Source organism: Pinus tabuliformis, chromosome J, assembly GCF_031772625.1.
Source record: "Pinus tabuliformis cultivar Carrire ecotype Pingquan chromosome J, CPIR1, whole genome shotgun sequence".
NCBI classification, from domain to species: domain Eukaryota; kingdom Viridiplantae; phylum Streptophyta; class Pinopsida; order Pinales; family Pinaceae; genus Pinus; species Pinus tabuliformis.
This window is the reverse complement of record NC_142295.1, coordinates 1485841314-1485860334: the sequence shown is the minus strand read 5'-3', so window position 1 is coordinate 1485860334 and position 19021 is coordinate 1485841314. Positions and strand designations below refer to the sequence as shown.

General features: G+C 36.5%; 2 protein-coding genes across 7 annotated transcripts; both read left to right on the top strand.

The window, feature by feature from the left end:
• Window positions 1-5801: 5801 nt before the first annotated feature.
• Window positions 5802-9982, top strand: LOC149233011 (caffeoyl-CoA O-methyltransferase-like). Its single transcript, XM_089379626.1, has 5 exons — window positions 5802-6064; window positions 6205-6284; window positions 6533-6677; window positions 8843-8974; window positions 9178-9982. Exons 1-5 carry the CDS (start codon window positions 5894-5896, stop codon window positions 9469-9471), a joined length of 822 nt encoding a protein of 273 aa, XP_089235752.1. The 5' UTR covers window positions 5802-5893; the 3' UTR covers window positions 9472-9982.
• A 135-nt stretch (window positions 9983-10117) lies between these two features.
• LOC149233010 (uncharacterized) lies at window positions 10118-18714 on the top strand. Of its 6 annotated transcripts, none has more exons than XM_089379630.1 (4): window positions 10118-10541; window positions 10656-10733; window positions 10877-10961; window positions 18233-18714. In XM_089379630.1, exons 2-4 carry the CDS (start codon window positions 10717-10719, stop codon window positions 18422-18424), a joined length of 294 nt encoding a protein of 97 aa, XP_089235756.1. In that variant the 5' UTR covers window positions 10118-10541; window positions 10656-10716; the 3' UTR covers window positions 18425-18714. The 6 variants fall into 6 exon arrangements, with proteins under 6 accessions (XP_089235756.1, XP_089235754.1, XP_089235755.1 ...); XM_089379628.1 differs by having other exon boundaries at window positions 10865-10961; XM_089379629.1 differs by having other exon boundaries at window positions 10118-10733.
• The last annotated feature ends 307 nt before the right edge of the window (window positions 18715-19021 follow it).

The window sequence follows — 19021 nt, the reverse complement described above, 5'->3', positions numbered from 1 at the left end:
CACTGCCCCCAACGATGGAGCGCTCGACCTTAAAATGCAAACAGGCCGCAACAGAGAAATTGGCATCAGAATATATTCCAGAGTGTTGACAGTTCATCACATGGCGGATCCGAGACTCCCTCTCATGGAAAAAGTACTCCACCTCACACAGGTATTCCTCCACACTCCCCACCTGGCTTTTCTTCTCATTATTCTATGGAACACCCGCTGAAATCTTTTCACGCCACATATCCTCCTCCACACCATCGAACAACTTGGACCCCCCCATTGCCACCTCTCCCATCTAACAGTCTAATCCCTATCAAGGCTTCCCATCCCTGCCACCAAACACTATTATGAAGGTTGACCTTAAAAAAGCATTTGACTGTCTAGACTGTGGGTACCTGAGATTGGTCCTCCATAAGATAGGTATTCAACCTCCTGCCATTGACTAGATTATGGCTTGTGTCACAACCGTTCAGTTCGTTGTAATTATCAATGGATATCCGACATCTTATTTCAAGGCAGGCAGGGGCCTTTGGCAAGGATGTTCACTATCGCCCCTCTTATTCATACTTGCTTTGGATGGCTTAAGCTTACACATAACTGATGCTGTGGCCACTGGACTTTTCTCTCCTCTTAAGATCGAGAGAAATATTCAGATATCTCACAACTTTTTTGTGGATGACGTGCTTATTATGGGGCTTCTAAACAGGTTTGCATGGTTGCATTTATTTCAATTTTTTTATAGATTTGGAAATGCTACTGGTCTCAAAATGAATCAAAACAAATCAGTCATTATGCATGCAGTGAAGATTGTATATATTGCTAATCTGTTTGGTATTACTTCTGAATGTATTTCTGCTGGCTTAAAATATCTCAGTTTTCATTTAAAACCCTGTAAGTATAGGATCATGGACTGGCAATGGCTAGTTGACAGATATTTCTTGAAAATCTCTGGATGGGAACACAAATGTCTATCTATGGGAGGGTGTTTCACACTTGTTCAAGCTGTGATAATGCAACTAAGCATCTACTGGGCACATTTATACCAATTGCCTTCAACCATCATAAAGAAACTTGATGGAATTACAGCAAATTTTATCTGGTCCGGCATGAGACAAAGGAAAAAATACCACCTCTCGAAGCTGCACTTCATCACTCTACCAAAGAAGATGGGTGGATGGGGCATCCTCGATCTGCGGCAATTTGGGCATGCTCTCCTCCTAAAATCCATATGGCGTGGGATATTTGGCATAGGCATTTGGAGTCAAGTCATTAACCAAAAATACTTGAAAAATATTGATTTCAAAGTTTGGTTGCGTTTGGGCCACATCAGACAATCATCTAGCTCTGCCATATGGCGTAGTTTCTCCAAGATTGGGAAAACATTTCTCAAAATGCTTGCTTGGAAACTTGGCACTGGGCATCATATCATTATTGGCCGTGACCACATTTGGGGTCTGATGGACATGGACCCTTTCCCGGACTGCATCATTCAAAGCTTAAATCGTAATGGGATCTTCTTCTGGCACCAAATCATTGCTGCCTGGGAAAATGATTGCCCAGTTTGGAAAAAAGCATCTGAATTAAATCTAATGGGTACTGTCGCGGCTGATTGGGAGAACATCCGCATTCAAATGAGACTGGCTGGTATATACCGTGACGCGGTATGTGACTCGATTACCTGGAATGGTAAAATGATTGAAGATAATATTGAGGTCGTAGATACTTACTACAGACTCTGCTGTTTGCAAACAAACCGCCCGGGGGATGGCTGGTTTACTAAATTTTGGAGCCCGCACCTCCCCATAAAAATCTCCATTTTTCTCTGGCTTGTATGGAAGAACAAAAACTTGACCTGGGAGAATCTTCAAAAGAGGAATTGGTCTGGCCCTAGTTACTGTGTTTTATGTGGGAATGTTGCAGAAGACAATCTACACCTCTTTATAACATGCTCAGAGGTCTCCATACTCTAGCAACACTTGGAAAACAAAATTGTTTTCTTGGTACCGAACTTTGGAGATATGGAAAACTGGTTGATATGGTGGAGCAACCAAAATGGCCTGCGATGCCTCATCCCTGCTATTTTCATATGGGAAATATGGAAGTGGCGAAACAACATTATTTTCAATAGCCACAGAGAACTGGGGACTGATGTGCTGATGAAAATTCTAAACAAGATCGAGGTTGTCTTACAGAATGTTACAAATCAAAAGCCTACCCGATCACATAAAATTCTGGAGATTGAATATCCGGCGGGCTATTTCGATGGAGCTACACAGGACCGAAAATGTGGATGCGGTTTCACCTTATATATCCATCCAGAGTTGTCATACCATGTACATTGGGGGGCTAGATTTGGAACTAACACAAAGGCAGAGGTTATGGCACTGTGGGGGCTATTGTGGTTCACCAAATTTCTAGACATACAAAACATTCATGTATTTGGTGACTCTAAGGTTGTTACTGACTATGTGGGAGCACATGCCAATATCCACAAATCCTCATTACAGGGCTGGCTAAAACAGATTAAGCTGATATGGAGCTCCCTTAATCAACCCTCCATTCAGCACATATGCAGGAATCTAAATTCGAAGGTGGACAAATTATCAAAGCTTGGAGTGCGGGAGGAGCTAGATGGTTTTCATGTGAACATTAAAATGCAGGAAAACTGGCATGATGCTGGGGTGTATCCAATTCCCGGATAACATGTTTGGTTGAATTCATGATGCACTTAATAACTTTCTTTTTTTGAATCTTTGTAGAATGATACAGGTATGTATCAAATGAGCCATCTAAAGAAAATCATCTGAACTATAAGTATTTTTTGAAATGGCCATATGTAGAAAATCGTCTGAACTATTAGTATTTTTGAATCACTGATAGACTAAATGATCTCATTATATTAGTTCTATGCAACCACTGTTTCTAAAGAGATGTATAGTCAATATTTCAATGAATGAATATAATTCTTTTTTCATCTGAAAAAAGGAATTACACATCACCTTTAAGCATGAAAAGAATTACACATCGTCTTCATATTGGATTGTAAAATAAGCCTCTTAACTCATAAAATGTTGAGAACATCTAGAAAATTGAGAATCAAAAACAAGTATTTATAATACAATTTCAGATCATTATTTTATTTCACTTCGTCAATATAACATGATCTACAATATCAACTTTCATTACATGTGTAGTTATCTTATAATTTGTTTCAAACAAATTAGCCAACAAGTCATCAAAAAGAATAGCTCGCTCTTTATTTGTTTTTTAGCTTTTTATTTTTTTTTTATTTTCATGAAATGGGCAAGTTGGGAAAAAAGATAATTATGATTTTTTAAGAGAAAATTCCACATTTCGTTCCTTTCCTTATCCATATCTTGTTGATTTAGGAGATTTGAGAGTCAATGAAATTGTTAAATACATATTAAATGTTAAATTGAGGCATTAGATAAGGGAAAGAAAAAAAATCATGCAATTAACTCAATTACATGACAGGTTAGAAACTGAGTGCAAGACAAATTCTTAATTTTCTTTTCAAATAATACAGATTTAAAAGAAAACTATTTCATTAATAAACCTTAATAACACTAATAAAGGAAGAATCTACTTTAGGAACATTAGTGTCCCGAGAACGGGCGATTTACTTTAGATTATTAAGTAGCTTTTTATATAAAAATCTATTGTACGACTGTGGAATCACTAACGATGTACTTTAGATTATTATGTTATTTTTTTATATAAAAATCTAGAGTATGACACTCGACTATATTATCTTCATAAAGCAGCTTTAAGCTTGATTGGACGGTCAATCAAATATTTTAAGCTTGATTGGATGGTTTATCAAAGTAGTTTGATTAGATGGTTTGGATGGTTTATCAAAGTAGTTTTATTGTTGATTAGGTTGATGAAGTTCTCTGGTAGTGGGATGGTTTGTTGTTTTTTTTTCCACTTGTGTTTAATTCTCCGGGTATGATAAGTATGTTTGTACCCAAAAAAAATTGGTACATTAGAGGTGGCTAATATGCAAGATTGTTACATTGAATCATTTCAAAAATAAATAAAAAGCATAATTTGACAATTTTTCAAATTTGTCTAGAAAACCATGGAATTTTTGGCACTCTTTTCTCATAATACTAATAATAATAAGCAGTGGTTGCTAATACCAAAGATTGGTATATTGAACCACATTAATAATAAAATAATTGAGTCTTATTATGCTTTAAATTTATCAGTAAAACTATGGAGATACTGGCAGGATTTTGATAAAATTGGAAATTATTTTTTGTAAATCCTAGTTACAACCTCCGCCACCCTCCACTTCTCTCAGCTGAATATCCTTCAGATGGGGACTCATGATTCCCTTATTTGCTCGACAGACTCCTCCTCTCGCCCCATCTCTGTCAAGCGCCTTTACTCAGCCCTCACCTCCTCCTCCCCGCCTCCTCCCTCCCCCTTCCCTCTTAAGCTCTGGAAAGCTTCTTGTCCTCTTAAATCCATTTTGTTTGCCTGGCTTCTCTTTCACAACAGGAATCTTGTATGGGACGTTCTTCAAACAAAAGGATGGCAAGGTCCAAGTCGATGCTGCTTTTGCCTTACCCATTCGGAATCTAACATCCACTTGTTTTTCCACTGTTCGGTTACCTCTGCCTTATGGACCGATCTTTCATCTTGCTTTGGCTTTCCTATCACTCCTTTTTCCTCGGTCATGGAGGCCTTCACTTGGTGGTCGTCTCAGCGGCCCTTCTGGCTCGCTATCTTCCTCAACACGATCTGGCATATTTGGAATTGGCGTTGCGGCCATATTTTTCAGGACTTAACTGTCCCTCCTGCTATCATTATCTCCAAGATCATTGGTAGCCTGCCTTCGGAATGATCTTCTGATGCGCGTTGATACACAGCATTCCCTTCAGGGGACTCATCCGCTGCTGCCCATTTCGTTTCTCTATGACGCTTTAAGCCCTTTTTGATGTATTGATGCACCAGCTCCTTTCTCATTCTCATGCACTGGATGTATCGGGTTTTCCTTGGTCTCCTACTAAGGATTGTGATTCATGCAGAATCATCGACAGATATAACAATTTTCATCCTTTTTTGTAATCTAACTGATTATATGATCTCAATATAACATATTCAGATTTTTTTCTTCTGAAAAAAAAAAAAAAAAAACTATTAAACTTCAACATTTTGGGTGCACCAATAATTTTTGATGATGATAAATCTATTTCTACTATTAAAAACACAATTCAAACACTTTTATTGTCTAGATTCTCCTATTGTCAAAATTCCTGTGATTTTTAAACAAACAACTTTTTAAACCTAGATAAACAATGTTGAAAAAAAAGCCAATAATGTTGTCGTATTCATGATGTCATGCATGACGCGAAATAGGCCTTCGTGTCATCGATGCCTCGGGGTCAAACCCACGCCTGCGAATCTGATGAGAAATCGTCATATTGATCCACATCGTTTATCTTTACAAATTAGGTTATATAATATTAACCTAGGGTTGAGTTAAAATTGGGATTATATATGTATTACATTTTTTTTATTCATTGTAATTGATTATTCTGGTGTTCTTATATGAATTTATTACAATATTAAATAAACTAATTGGCAATTGAGGTGTACATGGATTCCAACCCTAGAAATTTTAATTAACCAGTCAAACTAAAAAGCCAGGACTAAAATTTTTGTAATGCTATCAAATCAATACCCCAACTCCAATATATATACTACATTATTTTTAATAATTATAAATAAACAATTAATACTACATTATTTTTAATAATTATAAATACACAATTAACTGCAAAAGGCCCATACCTAATGCATCCCAGTCATTGAGCCTAAAAAAGAAAGAGATCACAATTCACTATTACAAATTCCTTGTCTTCTTCGCTCAGAAATGGCTCAGCAGTGTTCAGGGTGTGAGGAAATACCAGGAACAACAGATGTTCAACAGCCAGCTACAGCAGAGATGGAGGCGGACTCAACCCAAGCACAAGATGAGGTTAACATTGTCCACTATCATACAATGGGTCACAAAAGTCTGTTGCAGAGCGATGCCCTCTATCAGGTTACTCTCACACCCCAATTGGGATCTGTGGTTTTAAGATAAATCTAGCGGAGTTATTAATTAATTAGGTTGAAGTTTTGACAGTTCAGTGTATTCATGTATTTGTCATGTGGGAATAGCTAATAGTGTGAATATTGCAGTATATATTGGAAACGAGCGTGTACCCTCGTGAGCCCGAGCCATTGAAGGAGCTTCGGGGAGTGACTGCCAAAGTTCCCTGGTAAAACCCACTTGTTTTTCTTCATCTTCCCAAAGTTCCATGTCTAAACTCATTTATTTTTGGTTCTCTTTTTCCCAGAGAGGAGATATAAGCATTTTTTAAGATATAAGTATTTTTTAAGTTAATAGTAGATTTCTAAAATATTCCAAAATTTATAGTTTTAATGGTAGATTTCAAAAATATTCCATGATTTTCTCATTATCAACTTCTAAAATATTCCTAAAAATCAATTTTTCATGAGGTGGCAGGAGCGTTATGGCCATTCCTCCGGATGAAGCTCAGTTTCTGGGCCTTCTACTGAAGCTAATGAATGCTAAGAACACCATAGAGATTGGGGTGTACACCGGTCACTCACTTCTCAGCACAGCCCTGGCCTTACCCGATGACGGAAAGGTAATTCATATCATAGTTAATCAGTTTGAATTCCAAAATTTTGGATGGAAAATTTTTAATTTAGAAAAAATTTCAATTTGAGAAAAAATTGGCCAGCATATATCTTAAAAGATTTAAGATTTTCATATTTCTGTTTTTTTTTTCTTTCATTCATTTTAAATATAACACTTTTAAAAATCTAATTTAAAGAAATAGAATATATTTTATTTTTTAAATTAATTATTTTTTTAATAAATAAATAAATATATATATATATAGAGAAAAGAGAGTTATTTATATATGATATTTGTGGAGTTTTGCCATATTTTTAATTAAAATTAGGTAAAAAAAAATATTGTAGTGAAATTTTGATTTATGTTATTTAAACTGATTTTTTAAAATTGTATATATAGATTCATTTAATACCCTTAAAAACCTTAAAGACATTTTGGTTGTGAAAAATTAACTTATCAAACTTGTCATTTAAAAAAAATTAGATAAAAAATAAAAAAACTTTTCAGAAAACTACCCTATACACACTGTGGGAAATCAGTGTTCAAAACCCAAATTACCAAAAATAAAAGGTGAACGGAGATAACGTATAGAAAAACGGAACTGGTTTCTAAACCGATGGTATGAACATGGCCATACTGTAACAAACCGAACTGTAACTTTTCTCAGTGAACGAGGATAATGATGCATACATTGCCATCTATAAAAGCAGTCCAGCAATGAGCACAGATTTCCAGGTATCTGGGAATATTATTATAGAGTTATTATGAGATCCTCTATTTTCTGTAAGGGCAAATATGCCCTTTCCCAATCTAGGAGTATTACATAGGAATATGGCGAGCAAAATATCCACTGGAAATTTGAAGCTTGGTGGGATACGAAACAGTCCTGCCTTACCAACTGAACCCAATGGATTTCTTCAAAAATATTTCGAACATGAAGTTTGTTAAATCAGTTAAATTACGAGAAGATTTTCAAGGGAACTGGTGTGCAATGTACAGTGCAATATGACAAATGTTTGGCACAAAATATGCAAACCATTTATATTTCAGCTAGGATATGCTCAGAGATGTAATTGGATCAAGAACAGTGCATCGCTGTCTAGCAAAAATGCAATCAAATAAAATCATAACCATTGATGAGTACAAATTGCTATCTCACAGAAAATGCAGAGTTAATAATCATTGCTACCTAACAGAAGATATTGTAAACTAGAATGAGACAATCCATTGAAATTTATGATACAGAGGAATGGGCAGTAAAAGGAATCAATTGAAATTTATGACACAGAGGAATGGGCAGTAAAAGGATTGCTTGACAGTTGAAAATCACAATTGACAAGTGATTTCACCGATGTAAACAATGAATGTTGATGAAGAATGCTTTGTTCCATGTTTCTTGTATTTTTTTTATTTTTTTCTCTTTCCTTTTTTCTTGAATGTAAAATCTCCTCTCTCTTTCGGTTGTTGTCTTTGTTTTTTGTTTCTTATAACATAGTAAAATTTATTTATTTAGAATTTTTGAAATAAAAACATATTTAGAAAATTAAGCACTTATTATCTAATTAATTCACTCTTACTATTTTTTTCTTTTTTCTGGTTTCTTATTCAAACAAAAACCAAATTGAAAAATGAAAAATTTTCCAATTTCACAATTATTTTCCATTTCTTTTCCTTGAATAAGCACGAACCTATTTATTTGTGTGAACTAGTACTGCCATTAACATCCTATACCTCCCAACTAAATCGAACCTGTGACCTCTTAAGGTTGAATCAAACAAACCAATACTCTAATCAAATTGTGAAATATTCATATTTATGGGCCCCTTCACACAAAATTTCATAACTATGATTAATGTCCTTTAATAATCATATTGGACTGACTGAATAAGAGGACATACTGGTAATTTAGAATTTTTCGAAGCGCACTAGTATTTTTCAAAATGAAGTTTTGTAGTGCAAATTTTCATCCATCAATCGTGGAATAACCCTTTATTAGCTTAATGCATTCAGTAACCAATTCCTGAATTTGCATTAAAATTTATATATTTTAGATGATGAATAGAGTGTTATGTGTCCTTGTGATGTGTGAGATGTTTGCATCATAAGAACTCAACAACAAAACCCAATGTTTCCTATGGTGGGAGAATTAATTGATGAAAGTTGGCGTGACAGATAATAGCCATGGATCCTGATAGAACGACTTATGAGATCGGGCGACCTATCATTGAGAAAGCTGGAGTTGCCCACAAAATTGACTTCAAAGAAGGCCCTGCTCTGCCGTTTTTGGATGAAATGGTCAAGAATGTATGTAAGCTGGTACATCTTTATGTTTATTGTAGATTTGGGAAATATTCAATGATTAGAGAGGTCATAATTGACTTCTGAGATTTACAATACGACTGTAATGAGAAAATTTTAGAAAATTCTTGAAATCTACCATACATCTCAAAGTTTAGAAAATGAAAATTTTAACCTGCTAAATTCAGTGAGCATGTGTTGTTGTGCAGGTTGGGATGCACGGATCGTTTGATTTTGCGTTTGTGGACGCGGACAAAGGGAACTATGTGAACTACCACGAGCGGCTGATCGATCTGGTAAAGATCGGGGGAGTGATTGCATATGACAACACTCTGTGGAAAGGAAGCGTTGCGGCTCCCCCCGAAGATGACATGGACGAACAGTTCAGAAATACGAGAATTTTCACATTGGAAGTGAACAAGGTACTTGCTGCTGATCCCCGCGTCGAGATTGCCCAAATCCCAGTCGCCGATGGAATCACGCTGTGCAGGCGTCTCTCTTGAACTTTATTCAGCAAGGCGATATAGGGTTAATCTGAAATTCATTACTGTCAGAGAATCGACCAGTAGAAATTGTTCGTGAAAATATGTTTGTTAGGGGTTTAGTTATCAGTATTTGAGTTCGAAGTACTGATTGCCAGGCATAATATTATTTATTATTTTTATGTAGATTGGAGATTTTTCAGAATATTTTGGAATTTGATTTTTAAGAGAAATATTATGGAAATTTTGGTAGAAGACTAAAGAATGGTGGATTAAGCCTTATGAGGTAGGAAACTCTCAAGTACAATCTGGTGTAAATAAGCTAGTATGGTCCTTACAAAGCCGCCATGGTGAAATTGGTAGACACGCTGCTCTTAGGAATTGGTAGACACGCTGCTCTTAGGAAGCAGTGCTAGAGCATCAGGGTTCAAATCCCAGTGGCGAGGAACATATACATTCCCTTCACACCAAGCTTGCCCTTTCCATTCCATTTATGGAAGATTAGAATCAAAGTGGCACATTCATGCATTTACTATCAAATATTTTCGTATTATTATATAGGTTGCAGATTTTCAGATTATTTTGGAATTTAATCTTTAAAAAAAAAAATTAATGTCATATGTCCCATACAAATACTTTATCAAAATATATGCATCATTACCATGTGATTTAATGTGACTTAAACAATTATTATGGCAAACCTTTGTAATATTTTGAATTATTTATGCATTGATTATTTCGGAGATTGGTTACCCTAACCCATTAATGTTAATCGGTCGTATTTGTCATAATTTTAGTTTACAAAATATATTTTGGATTTTTCATTTACAGTCACATTTAACATTATTACAATGGCGTACAACATACTTATGTGTATTAATTCTAACACTTGGCATTGGAATCCCCAACCCAAGAGCTGGAGGGGATTTCCTTCCAGAGAGCTCGTGTTAACCTCCAGTTGTTTACTACTGCATGGGGTAGTGTGCATCATCGATGGTTTTCTTTGACTTTGTTTATTGGACGATCTTCGGCTCCACCCTTTACTCTCTTGCACGGAGGAATCCTTGGCATTTGTAACTTGTTTTCACCTGGTAGCAAGTTCCTATTGCGATTCTGGCTCTCAACTCTGTATTTCCATCTAATTGTGCTCATGTTCCATCCTTCTGATGGTTCTCCTTTTGATTCTGCTCTCTGGTTTCCACCAGCTTCTCGTTGTTTGCTTGCTCCTTCAAGTGGTCTGGTTCACTGTCTTAGAGGGTTCTCTACATGGCACCATCCTTCAGGTAACAACGTGCACAACAATCATGCTTACTCTTTTATTTTACAAGTTTCTTGGCTAATATATGTGTTAATTGATTTCATACTTGAGTATGCTCTAACGATGTTTCACTGTTTCTTTCTTTGGTTTGTCGAGGATGGCGAGTAGGGCACAGAGGGCCTTCATGGTCAAGGGTTTTTCCCACAAAACGGGTCATCTCTGTTATCCCTTCAGGGTCGCCTCCTTCTACCGGGTAAGATGAATTGCCTACTCAATTTTCGGTGCTCCAGTTCTGGTTTCGTGGACTATCTTTGCTTGTCATGGACTACTTAGAATTCAGTTTGTAATATTGTTAATTGGGACACTTCACAATGTATCGTAATTTTCATGGTTATAGGATATAGATTCCTTCTGGTTCGATGCCGCCATTGTTACTTTTGCATGGGTCCCTTGCAGTCTTGGCCTACTGTTTTGTTCTGCGGTCATTTTCAAATGTATAAGAGTAATTCTTAGGACAGTTGTTTACAAGGTTCTGAGCCATTAATGAGTTGGGTTTTTATATATTCGATAATACACCATATGCTACTTGCGGCCCTTGGACTTTATCTCCGTTTTGGAGCATTTTTTAATTAATGTATTGGAAATGTTATCTGTTTAGTTAATGGATGATATGAAGTGTCTACTTCTGCGATTTGGATGGTTACTCTTGTCTATACATTCAGTTTTCCTTTTTTTATTTGGGTTTTACCCAGAATCCGGCTTTTCGTCTTCTTGTAAGACCATTCTTGTAATCTCCTAGACTGCGTTTAAGTTTATTTGAGTATTCATGGTTTAATAACTATTCCTGCTTAAACTCTATCTCATGACTCGACTTAGGTTATAATGTGTGTTTTGTGGAAAGTTTATTTGTTATTTATCCAATTTTCCATTGATAGGATTTATTTATAGTTCAACAATGTTGAAATATCTAGTCATAGATAGTTAATCTCTCTTTATTCTTTCAGTCTATACGCAGTAAGTTTTAACTCCCTACGGGGTTTATCTTTAAAAGAAAGCAAAGTATACTCTACCATTATTTTCTGGAAAGCTTACATTCATTTTCTTTTCATAGAAGCTTAATTCCTACTGTGGGTATATTTATGGGTATTTCGCACTTGTTTGACTTTTTAATTCTGAATGAGTCCTTAGTTATTTTCGGGTTTTTCCTTTCTACATTTGTTTGTTAGAAAGGTTGATTTATACCCCAGAATCTTAGTAGGTTAAAATTTAAATACTTAGATATTGTCTTATCTACCTACAATAATACTTTCTTTCTCCTTCTTTCAATAGTCATTCATGCTTTGCTTATCAGACAGATTTCTTTAAGTTAAATATTGAAATAAAGGTGATAAACTTACTGTAACATTTCAACCCAACATATGCTACAGAATTATATTGTCCTATGTCAAAAAGTGCATGGCATACTTTAAATTTAATACTTATCTCTATTGTCAAGATTTGTTTTACTGTAATCCACCAGTGCCAACTATTTGTTGACAATTTTCCTCCCAACCATGAGACTTGCTTTCAAGCTCAATCTCCCCCCGTGATCTTTCTCACAAGCTAGATGCTTTCTTGTAAGACATATTAGTCACAACATCTACAGCAATCTAGTCACCACGACACTGAGCCTTTCATTTGTCTGACATCTCAACACGGAAGTTGTTTTCCTTCACTCCCCTTTATCCTCTGTTATCTTAGGTACCAAAGATTACCCTCTTGATTCCTTCCTTGGAGAATTCATATTCAAGGAAGTAATTAGGGTTAGGTAACTACCTTCCCCAACTTCTTGGCATGAGAGAGTTACAAGATTTGTTAACACTCCATTCTTTATTTCATTCATAACTTATGAAGTCTTTAATTGCACAAATTCAAATAATAATAAAAATCTAGTTTTTGTTTTACTGTAGTAAACAAATAATTACAGTTTATCTAGGAGACATCACACCTTCCCCCCCAAGATCAGACATCATCCCAATGTCTTTCAGTTGCAAACAGATTCGGACAAGTTTCCCTCATAACCGGCTCATTCTCCCAGGTGGCCTCACCCGGCCCAAAGTGCTGCCATTGCACTTTAACCTGGGTGATAACTCATTTACGCAACATTACTAATCTCCGACCAAGTATAACCAAAAGTTCGACCGAGAACTCGACTTCCAGTTCAACCTGTATATCTTGTCAATTGATTATATGATTAGGATCATAAACATATTTTTTTAATATGGAAACGTGGAAAACGTTGTGCACACGAATGTGGTTAGGCAAGGCAAGCTGGTAGGCTACTAACCCGATCCGTGCCAAGATCTAGAAAGGACAACAAAATTGGGGTGCCAACTTAGCACATCCGCTCCACTATAATGTTCTCCATTTAGCCTGCACTCATACATAGATGTGATCTCCGATTTGAAATTCCCAGAAATTCCTATTTCTGTTAGAAAAGTTCTTTTGTCGATCTTGAGCAGCTTTTAGATTGGAACGAACTTTCTTGACCATCTCCTCCATTTCCTTTAACATCTCGGGTCCTAGCATCAACTTATCTTCTGGCCCTCCCGATCTTGAAGGTGTTCTGCATTTGCGTCCATATAAAACCTCAAACAAACTCATTTGTAATGACATATGATAGTCTTTATTATAAGCGAATTCTACCAAATGTATGTAATCCTCCCATTTGGAGGGTTACTACATTACATAAGTTTGCAACATGTCCTCCAGTACTTGATTTACTCGCCCGGTTTTCCCATCCGTCTGAGGATGGTAAGCGATACTGAAATCCAACTGCGTACCCAAGCCCTCAAATAAATCTTTCCAAAAAGTTGATGTAAATTTTACATCACGATAAAAAATTATAATTTTTGGTAGCCCATGTAATCTGAAAATATTTTTCATAAATATGTTAGCGATCTGCACAGCCTTGTAGGTTGATTGCACTAGTATAAAATGGGCAGATTTTCTCAACTTATCCACTACCACCATTAACGAGTCATTTTTCTTTTTGGACTTAGGTAGTCCTGTAATGAAATCGATGGAATTGACAGTGGATGCAATAATTCAGCAGGATGTTAATGTTATGTTTTTACTTGTTGACATTACAAACAACGAGCCAAATACTCGGCTACATTCTTTTTCATGCGAGGCCAGAAATATTCCTTTCTAAGCGCGGTAATCAACATTTGGTAACCATGGTGGCCTGCATAAGGGATCTTATGATATTCATCTAAAATTAAATCTTTAAGACTTTTCTAGTTAGGCACATACATTCTTCCTTTATAAATCAGCATCCCTTCATGGTTTACTTCGTATCCCAACTGTTGTTCATGGTTGTCTGAAACTTTAGCTTGTTGCCATAAGAATTGATATTCTCGATCATGCCCAGTTGCCTCCTTGATCAACTCATTAAAGGTAGTCTGCACCTCACTGTAAGAGACTTCATAAATATAGTGTACCTTCCGACTCAAAGCATCTGCGACCTGATTCTCCTTACCTTTCAAGTGTTTGATCTCAAAGTCAAAACTACTTAAAATGTCGACCCAACGGGCTTGCCCAGCATTCAAGGTGGGCTGCTTAAAATAATTGGTTAAACTATGATGATTAGTCATTAAGAGAAATTTCTTACCCATCAAATAATGTTGCCACATCTTTAGTGCATGAATAACAATTGGTAGCTTCAAGTCATGGGCTGAATATTTTTGCTTGTGCTCCTTAAGTTTTCTAGATTCATAGGCAATGACTCTTCCTTTTTGCATTAACACACCTCCAACTCCCTCTTTGTTGGCATTTTTGCAGACCACATAGTCCTTATTTGGGTCTGCGATGCTTAAGATAGGCGCGGTAGTTAGTAAATGCTTAAGCTAGTCGAAACTCTTTTGGAACTCTATTGTCCACTTGAAGAATTTTCCTTTCTTCTGCAGGGAGGTAATGGGGTATGCTACCCTAGAAAACCCTTCAAAAAATCACCGATAGTACCCGGCTAGACCCATGAAGGACCTTATATCAACCACGTCCTTAAGAACCGACCACTCCATTATAGTTTTTATCTTCTCGGGGTCCACGACAATGCCATCCTTGGTAATGATATGTCCTAGATACTGAATCTTCTCTTGGAAGAAATTGCATTTGTTGTACTTAGCATACAATTGATATTCTTTGAGAGTCTGCAGCACTATCCTGAGATGTTTTTTATGTTCTTCTATATTCCAAGAATAAATCAGTATATTGCCAATAAATATCAACACAAACTTATCCAAGTATTGATGGAATATATTGTTCATGAGACACATGAAGGTTGCAGGAGCATTAGTCAGTTCGAAGGGCAGCACAACGAACTCTTAATTTCCATAACGAGTTCCAAAGGTTGTTTTAGCTATGTCTTCTTCCTTGATTCTAATTTGATGGTATCCTGAATGTAGGTCTATCTTCGAAAACATTTTTGCACCCCTTACTTGATCAAACAGCCCATCTATATGAGGCAATGGGTATTTATTTTTTATAGTCAGCTTATTTAGCTGGTGGTAGTCCATGCACATACACAGGGTCCCATCCTTCTTTTTAACGAAAAGTACTGGAGCTACCCAAGGTGATACGCTTGGGTGGATGTACTTTTTATCCAGCAGTTCTTGTAACTTCATTTTTAATTCTATCAAACTCCAGTATGGTCATGCGATAAGGAGCTCGGTACACTAGAGCAGTTCCTAGTATCAACTCAATGGTGAAGTATATATCTCTTTTTGAATCTCTTCAGGGAATACATCTAGAAAATCCTGTATTACAGGTATACTCTCTATGGAGGCAGATTTCTCTTTTGTGTTGGCATACCCTACTTTGCTAACTGAGAGGCAGTTACTGGTCTTACTTTTAAAGGCCTTATTATGCCTTGAATTTCCTGCTTCTTTCCTTCCTCATCCAGGTAACATATAGCTTTGGTTTTACATTTTATGAGGGACCACTGCTTTTCCAACCAGTCCGTGCCTATTAGAACGTCATACGATCCTAGGGGCAATACATTCAGGTCTGCAACTAAATATTGTCCTGCTATTTTCAAGGAGCAGTTGTTGACCTTGGCCAACACATGTCTCTTTGCTCTAGTGGCTAGCTGTACTAACCAGGGATTTTTAAACTTAACAACTTGTAAACAACACTAATCTACTATTTCAAGACTAACATAGCTTAATGTAGCTCCTGGGTCAATTAAAATAGACATACCTTTTGGTCAAAAATTTTACCATCGAATTCCACCATGGTCAGCTGGTATTCTGCTTGATGGTCCTCAAGGGCAGCATTGCTTTTTGGGATGCTACTGGACACTTCTCCTACGGTGGATGCCACTTGAATCTATGAAATATGATCAGTACCCTTGCGGTTGGGATATTTTTTGATATAATGTGGTCCTCCACATCCCCAACATTGTACTGGAGTCCTTGCTGCTATTTCAACTTATGTTCTACCTAACTTCTCATTAGTTTTGGATTCATTGGGAGGCCTAAATATGGATTGATTTCTATTTAGGTTTCCATTTACTTGTCCCCTATGGGGTCCTTTATTGATTATAGACTTGTTTCCTTTCTTGCCAATAGGGAACTTAATCCCCTTTTTGTCAGTCCACCTTTTTTCCACATCTCTCTTTTGTCTGCTTTGCTGATAGCAGATTAGTGCTTTCCATATAACCTCATCCATGGTTTTTAGATTATCGAACTCAAGGTACTCCTTCATGAACAGCGGCAAACTGCTGATAAACCATTGTACTTTTACCTTCTCCTCTCATATGTAGGGAACATACCGAAGTAAGGATGTGAACTTTGTAATGAACTCATCCATTGTCAACTGCCCCAATTGTAGATCATGAAACTCCTTTGCATTTCATCATAAAATCGTTCAGTTAAGTACCTTTCTTTAAAATATCTTTGAAATTTTTCCCATGTTATTCTTTTCTCGTTCATTCCACACACAGTCTTTACCTCTTCCCACCACAAGGTGGCTTTTCCTTGCAGCTGAAAAATGACCAAGTGAGATTTTAAATTATGATCGTACTCATTCAATTGAAAGTACTTATTCATATTAAAAAGCGAGGCTTCAATGAATTCTTCCTGCTCACCATCAAAGAGGGACGTTTTTATTTTCCAAAACTCCCCTTGCAGTTATGTCCTTTGTCTTTTCTGCATTTTATGTTCTTATGCATTATCAAATTTTTCTTTTTGATTTTATTCTTATGCTTCCGTCTCTAAATATTATGTCCGATATTCTTACTCTCCTGTCATATTCCTGTGTTCTGGGCTAAGAATTGGCAGTGGTTGTTTTTTCCTATCTGATAGACTCTTCATAATATTTTCTTGTTCCTACATTAATATTTCGTTATCTGCCCGTAACCGGGCCATCTCATCATTTAACTCTTGTACAATTTCCAGGATTGTTATATTGGTGTTTCATGGTTCTTCTCCCAATTGTACCCATACTTCAGGATTGGGTTCTTGAAAATATGAGGGTCCTAAACCTGTCATGGATCTATGAGGTGTGTTTCCTATCCTCCTCATGTTAGCTATTCTTCTTTCTTACACTGTGTAATTCACAAACATTGTTAATTATTAGTTTTCTAGGGGCCTCGGCTTTGTAACTTGAGTGTTCTAATACCAATTGTCATATGTCCCATATGAAATACTTTATCAAAATATATACATACAATATATATATATATATATATATATATATATATATATATATATATATTTAAACAGGACATCATTACCATGTGATTTACCATGACTCAAACAACTATTATGGCAAACCTTTGTAATATTTTGAATTATTTATGCATTGATTATTTGCAGATTTGATACCTTACCCCATTAATATTAATTGGTCATATTTGTCATAATTTCAGTTGACAAAATACATTTCAGATTTTTCATTTACAGTCTCATTTAACATTATTACGATGGCGTACAACATACTTATGTGTATTAATTCTTACACTTGGCATTGGAATCCCCAACCTAAGAACTGGAGGGGATTCCTTCCAGAGACCTCATGTTAACCTGCAGTTGTCTACTACTGCATGGGGTAGTGTGCATCATCGATGGTCTTCCTTGGCTTTGTTCATCAGATGGTCTCCGGCTCCACCCTTTACTCTCCTGCATGGAGGACTCCTTGGCATTTGTAATTTTTTCGCCTGGGAGCAAGCCCCTATTGTGACTATGTCTCTCGGCTCTGTATTTCCATCTAATTGTGCTCATGTTCCGGCCTTCTGATGGTTCTCCTTTTGGTTGTGCTCTCTGGTTTCCACCAGCTTCTAGTTGTTTTCTTGATACTTGAGGTGATCTAGTTCATTGTCTAAGAGGGTTCTATAGATGGCACCATCCTTCAAGTAACAACATGCACGGAAATCTTGCGTACTCTTTTATTTTATAGGGTTCTGGGCTAATATATGTGTTAATTGATTTCATACTCAAGTATGCTCTAACGATGTTTTATTGTTTCTTTGTTTGGTTTTCCTAGGATGGCGAGCAGGGCACAGAAGGCCTTCATGGTCAAGGGTTTCTCCCACAAAACGAGTCATCTCCATTATCCCTTCAGGGTCACCTCCTTCTACTGGGTAAGATGAATTGCCTACTCTGTTTTCGGTGCTCTAGTTCTGGGTTTCTTGGACTATCTTCGCTTGTCAAGGACTACTTAGAATTCAGTTTGTAATATTGTTAATTAGGACACTGCACAATGTATCTTAATTTTCATGGTGATAGGATATAGATTCCTTCTGGTTTGGTTCCACCATTGTTACTTTTGCATGGGTCCCTTGTAGTCTCGTCCTACTGTTTTGTTCTGTGGCCATTTTCAAATGTATAAGAGTAATTCCTAGGATGGTTGTTTGCAGGGTTCTGAGCCTTTAATGTGTTGGGTTTCTGTATATTCGATAATACATCATATACCACTTGTGGCCCTTGGACTGTATCTCCATTCCGGAGCATTTTTTGATTAATGTATTGCAATTGTTATCTATTTAGTTAATGGATGATATGAAGTGTCTACTTCTGCGATTTGGACGGTTACTCTTGTCTATACATTTAGTTTGATTTTTTTTTTTATTTGAGGTTTACCCAGAATCCGGCCTTTCGTCTTCTTGTAAGGTCGTTCTCATAATCTCCTAGACTGTGTTTAAGTTTATTTGAGTATTCATGGTTTAATAACTATTTCCGCTTAAACTTTGTCTCGTGACTCGACCTAGGTTATAATGTGCGTTTTGCAGAAAGTTTATGTGTTATTTATCCAATTTGCTATTAATAGGTTTTA

Excerpts from the sequence above, each read along its gene's own strand:
- LOC149233011 (XM_089379626.1), top strand. The coding sequence starts at position 5,894 with ATGGCTCAGCAGTGTTCAGGGTGTGAGGAAATACCAGGAACAACAGAT. Across the intron at positions 6,678-8,842 it reads CCTTACCCGATGACGGAAAG|ATAATAGCCATGGATCCTGA; the intron begins GTAATTCATATC and ends TTGGCGTGACAG. Across the intron at positions 8,975-9,177 it reads TGGATGAAATGGTCAAGAAT|GTTGGGATGCACGGATCGTT; the intron begins GTATGTAAGCTG and ends GTTGTTGTGCAG.
- LOC149233010 (XM_089379627.1), top strand. The coding sequence starts at position 10,601 with ATGTTCCATCCTTCTGATGGTTCTCCTTTTGATTCTGCTCTCTGGTTT. Across the intron at positions 10,734-10,864 it reads TACATGGCACCATCCTTCAG|GATGGCGAGTAGGGCACAGA; the intron begins GTAACAACGTGC and ends TGGTTTGTCGAG. Across the intron at positions 10,962-18,232 it reads GGGTCGCCTCCTTCTACCGG|GATGGCGAGCAGGGCACAGA; the intron begins GTAAGATGAATT and ends TGGTTTTCCTAG.